Below are 6,205 nucleotides of genomic sequence, written 5' to 3' on the forward strand. Positions count from 1 at the left end.
TTAAATTATTTATAGTCTTATCTCCTAATTTTGATCTAATTTTTGTACAAAATAATCCAGATCCCGAGAATACCCTTTCTGATTCAACACTTGTTGGACGAATGGTCATTAAATTAAAATTAAACAAAAACTATCTCACATAAAATTAATAATGAGATATATTGTTGCTTACACTTACCTTTTTTTTTTTTTTTTTTTTCAATGTCCCTTTAGCTCTTTTAAATATCTATCAACACAATATTCTCTACATAAAAATTTTTAGTATAAATTTTTCATTTTCAGAATTACCGGAAAATTTCAAAAATTTACCGGTAAGTTTACCGAATGTTTTTTTTGTCAATTTATCGGTTAACCGGTAAATCGGTAAACCGGTATACAACCCCTAGTTGGGAGTAAACAAAAACCAGAGAGAACTTGAAGGGGTGCTGTGATCAATTGGCACCAGAGTTAAAAAGACAAGAAGTGTACATTAAGCAGAGCTAAGTCTCCTTGTACTTTTTTTTTTAATAACTTACAAGTAAAGGTTGTTAGATTAAAACTGAAAGTGTCTTTATTTGTGCGAAACACGGTATAACATTAACAACAGTATTTGTATCTGTTTAGATACAAATACTGTAAACATCAGAAGTATCTCTCTCAATAATTTTTAAATGTAAAGTTAAATTTTTGATGAAATAAATTATGAAGAACATTAAAAAAAATAGCTTTAACTGTAACACAGTTTTGTTTTGTTTTAATATACCAGATGTTAAGAAAATAACACACCAAAGGAACACCTGACAAAGTAAGAATGTAGCCCAGCAAGCACAATATGCAGTGTTCTATCAGTTGTTATGTTGTTAAGCAGAATTATGCAAAACTCTAACATAAAATTTAGGAATAGCAACCTTTTTACCATATATGTACTGTACAGTACTGACTGAGCAGTAACTACCAGGTTTTAAGTTGGAACATTTCATTGGAAATAAAATTATATGTTAATTTCATGCTTCTATGTTGATATGAAGGAAAAAGTTTTCTTGTAAACTCCAAGAAAATGAAAGTTTTGACAATGATATTTTACTCGTTTCATCAAAATGGATGTCCCATGCTATCTGATAATATGGAAGATGACTCAAAATCTTCCTCAACTCTCCTAAGCTGGTTGGCTATTATCTGTGCAGAAACATCTATTACGTGTTGTTGTAAATCTGTGGCTTTTTCAACTGTTGTTTGATAAATCCTGTTCTTTATGTAACTCCAATAAAAAATCAAATGGCATCAAATCAGGAGAACAAGGGGCCATGGAAATGGACCTCCTCGATCAATCCACATTCCTGGAAAAGTGGCATGTAACCACTCTCTGACTGGAAGACCTCAATGGGCAGGGGCTCCATCATGTTGATAAAAATGGCAGTAACAAGAATTACGTCTGTGAGCAGTGGTCCAACATGCTCTACTTAGAGCTGCAAGAACTTTAGGGAATTAAGGGTGTGTCAGTAAAAAACTGCCCAAGAACTCGTTGGTTAAATAATTTGATCCCAAATGTTAACACATTACTGATATTGATTGTACTTCACTTGCAAGCAATGTAGATTTTCCTGTGCCCAGTAATGCACATTATTGGGGCTTACCTCTCTGTAAATGTAAAATCACTTCATCCACTATGCAAATTTGTCTGGGAATGGTAGGGTTCATGTTGCCAAGATTCATAAACATTTCTGCAAAGTTTATCCTTGCATTGTTGTTTTCAGGAAGAAACTCTTGATGAAATTGTTCATTTTTTTTCTTCACATATACAGTACATAATACAGTATATTTTACATACATACAAAAATGTAACAAGTTACAGGAATTGTTTAATCGTGCATAATGACTAAGGGTTTTTCAAATATAAACATCTTACAAAACTTGATACTATACAATAAAGCTACATCAACTGCCATATAACATCAGTCTATATATTGGCAATAATAATTATAAATTACTGATAAATTTGACTCTAGAGGGAGGCATTAGGTGCCATCTTGTATTAAATTTAATAATTATAATTTAATTAAATAATTTTAGATTAAACTGGAAGAAAAGAATCAGCTTGGAGCGGGACTCTAACCCTCAAATTCCACTTGCCATGTGGATGTGTTGCCAATTATGCTACCCAGACCCCCTGTCCAATCTCTTCCAGTATATTTAAATTACATTATTATCATCATTGGTTATTACGGTGCTGACTGGGAATGCATTCAGCACCCTCGTCATGTAAACCAATGGTGGTTATATCATAATGTTAAATATACTGGAAGAGGAGATCAGACCAGAAGTTTAGATAGTGTAGTTGATAACACATCTGCACAGCAAGCAAGCAGGCATTGCGGGTTCAAGTTCCACTCCAAGTCGATTCTTTTCTTCCAGTTTAGTCTAAAATTATTTAATTAAATTATAATTATTAAATTTAATACAAGATGGTGCTTTAACGCCTTCCTCTAGGGTCAAATTTATTAGTAATTTATAATTATTATTGCCAGTATGTATTTTGATGTTATACAGTAGTTGATGTAGCTTTAAGTTTTTCTATATTTTGTTATAAAATTTAATGAAATGAGATGAATTGAAATTATACAATTTGTCTTTTTATTAATAAAAAAAAGTAGTGTGTGTTTTAAAGATATTCTATTCTCTTAAATGTTTCACTCATTTTTAACTTATGTTTTTTATAGGTATGGACTGGAATGCTTATTTCGGTTTTACAGTTATGGTCTTGAAAAACATTTTAGGCAAGATATATTTCAAGACTTTCAAGTTGAAACTATGAAAGATACAGAAAATGGTAAATAATTTTATATTATATTTTATTTTTTTAGATTGTAGTGAATAAGTATCGACAAGACTTGGACTCACCGTTAGTAAGGAGTATAAGGGCCATACAAAAGAAACAAAAACGTACAAAATACAAATTAGGGAATGCAAAACAATGTTTATATATCTCACAAGGATTCGACAATTTACACACTAGTATGATAATTACTAGGATTACAACAATACTTAACCTAATAACAATAACTAAAATATAAATATATATATATATATATATATATGTACTCAGCATGTACTTGCCTTGTATATATATATATATACAAGGCGAGTACATGCTGAGATCACAGGCATGTTCATTGAATCTAGTACAATAAACATGAAGAAAAAAAACGAACTATCTGCAAGTCTGAATTCCTTCCTCAGAATTTCTTCCTTAACAAATAGTTTTTTTCACTTTGGGCACAATCTTCCTCTTGATGCAAAGGGATTTCTCTTTAGCTTCGAAGAACAAAGAGAGAGTCTCTTGCCACACTCTTCTCCTTTCCCCACTAACAGTTCCACTCAAGATCTCCTCACCTGATCTCTCGAAGCCTTCCTCTCGTATCTGCTCAACAACTCTTCTCATGAAAACCAAAATAATGTGCCTGCACATGTGGTCTTCTCCTTTTTATATCCCCTGCCATCTGGGGCTCACTCCTTAGTCACGTGATGTTGTTACAATCAATCACAAGCCAGTGAATGGTTTGCTGAAGAAGGCATGCAACAAACGGAATGTTTTACAAGTAAACAGGTATCATGACAACAAAAACTGATACGAAACCGATATACAAAATATATAATTACAAGAACCAAAAAGAACAATTTAGTGACAGAGCACTACAAGATAATGGAGTTGCATGTTGATACTAAGTTGACTTAATTCATGTAAATGAATCACTAATGTGTAACAACATATACAACAAAGCCAATAATTAATTTAAATAATATATTTACTGTAAAAAAATTAAACTTTCTGGCACTAATAAGAAATTTCATAATGTTTTTAGCTCACTGAGAACAGAACTCTNACATCTTACAAAACTTGATACTATACAATAAAGCTACATCAACTGCCATATAACATCAGTCTATATATTGGCAATAATAATTATAAATTACTGATAAATTTGACTCTAGAGGGAGGCATTAGGTGCCATCTTGTATTAAATTTAATAATTATAATTTAATTAAATAATTTTAGATTAAACTGGAAGAAAAGAATCAGCTTGGAGCGGGACTCTAACCCTCAAATTCCACTTGCCATGCGGATGTGTTGCCAATTATGCTACCCAGACCCCCTGTCCAATCTCTTCCAGTATATTTAAATTACATTATTATCATCATTGGTTATTACGGTGCTGACTGGGAATGCATTCAGCACCCTCGTCATGTAAACCAATGGTGGTTATATCATAATGTTAAATATACTGGAAGAGGAGATCAGACCAGAAGTTTAGATAGTGTAGTTGATAACACATCTGCACAGCAAGCAAGCAGGCATTGCGGGTTCAAGTTCCACTCCAAGTCGATTCTTTTCTTCCAGTTTAGTCTAAAATTATTTAATTAAATTATAATTATTAAATTTAATACAAGATGGTGCTTTAACGCCTTCCTCTAGGGTCAAATTTATTAGTAATTTATAATTATTATTGCCAGTATGTATTTTGATGTTATACAGTAGTTGATGTAGCTTTAAGTTTTTCTATATTTTGTTATAAAATTTAATGAAATGAGATGAATTGAAATTATACAATTTGTCTTTTTATTAATAAAAAAAAGTAGTGTGTGTTTTAAAGATATTCTATTCTCTTAAATGTTTCACTCATTTTTAACTTATGTTTTTTATAGGTATGGACTGGAATGCTTATTTCGGTTTTACAGTTATGGTCTTGAAAAACATTTTAGGCAAGATATATTTCAAGACTTTCAAGTTGAAACTATGAAAGATACAGAAAATGGTAAATAATTTTATATTATATTTTATTTTTTTAGATTGTAGTGAATAAGTATCGACAAGACTTGGACTCACCGTTAGTAAGGAGTATAAGGGCCATACAAAAGAAACAAAAACGTACAAAATACAAATTAGGGAATGCAAAACAATGTTTATATATCTCACAAGGATTCGACAACTTACACACTAGTATGATAATTACTAGGATTACAACAATACTTAATCTAATAACAATAACTAAAATATAAATATATATATATATATATATCTATTANTTCAGAATGCATTACATACAAAAGTCAGAAATGTTTGTAATATTCTACATAGGCTCATGCAAAATTCTTCATAAAGAAAAAATATCCATAGATGTATTCAGTCTACATTTAATATATAATTATATTTAGCATCTAATGTGATAATACTTTAAATTTTGAATAATTGATGAATAACTGGCAAGAAAATATATAAAAAAAGAAGATAAAATGAACAAAACATAAACAATGTTTTAATTATAAATTTTATTAACAATATTGACATTTTGAAGAGCTGATTTTGCTACAAATTAGACAACCTATAAGTAAACAGACAACCTGAATGTTAGCAAATGGATGACGCAATATTAACTCTGAAAAGTACTTTGCCATATTGGAAATACCCATTTTGTTCACAATGATGGAGCACATGTCACTCTGCCAAAAAGACCTGGAATTGGCTGGCAACAGAAGGCATCTGCTAGCTTCCATGGACTAACCAGTTACCCAACATGAATTCCATCAAACATGTCTGTAATGTGATAACATTCACAAAAACTGCTTCCATTGGAGAACTTTTAGATTGTTGTTACCCAACATTTCACAGGCCAAGATAGCAGAACTCATAATTCCATTCCTGACCAGCTTAAGGCTTTGTAGTTTTAATATGCAAATGTGGCATTTTTATCATATGGTTAATGTGAAATAAAAGACAGTGTTTGAAAATAAAGGTGTCTATTTACTTATAGGTTCACTCTGTAGTTCTTCAAAATATTTGTAATTTAATTTTAGAAGAATTAATGATTAGTTTTAAGTAATTTTGTTGTTTTATTTCTAGGTCATTTATATGGTTTAGAAAAATTCTGGGCATTCCTAAAGTACTATAAACACTCCAAAAAGCTCAAAGTAGATCCCGTTTTAATGGCAAAATTAGACAACTACAAAACAGTGGAAGATTTTCGTATAGAAGTAAGTTAATTTGTCAAGTTCCATAATTTACAAATCTTCATCCATTCATTTTCTTTCTTCTTGTAATGTTTTCTTGACTGTATGTATGCAATTCTTGTAAGAAATTATAAAATCAAATGTTTCAAATTTTAAAACTATTCACTCATTCAAATACATAAATTGTTGATCTTACTACATTTGTTGCAGAAAATTGTTTTTA

The 6,205-nt window shown here is 30.6% G+C and overlaps 1 protein-coding gene across 8 annotated transcripts in view; it reads left to right on the plus strand.

Annotated features, from left to right (window-relative positions):
- Positions 1-6,030, plus strand: part of LOC111637573 (la-related protein 1B-like) — a 151,980-nt gene extending 145,950 nt beyond the window's left edge. For all 8 annotated transcript variants that reach the window (XM_023383085.1, XM_023383080.1, XM_023383082.1 and 5 more), the window contains 2 exons: positions 2,697-2,806; positions 5,876-6,030. In XM_023383085.1, coding sequence (XP_023238853.1) covers positions 2,697-2,806; positions 5,876-6,015 — 250 coding nt within the window. In that variant the 3' untranslated portion in view covers positions 6,016-6,030. The remainder of the gene's footprint in view (positions 1-2,696; positions 2,807-5,875) is intronic.
- The last annotated feature ends 175 nt before the right edge of the window (positions 6,031-6,205 follow it).

The sequence above is a fragment of the Centruroides sculpturatus genome, unplaced genomic scaffold, assembly GCF_000671375.1.
Source record: "Centruroides sculpturatus isolate CEXI.00-Female unplaced genomic scaffold, Cexi_2.0 scaffold1132, whole genome shotgun sequence".
NCBI classification, from domain to species: Eukaryota; Metazoa; Arthropoda; class Arachnida; order Scorpiones; family Buthidae; genus Centruroides; species Centruroides sculpturatus.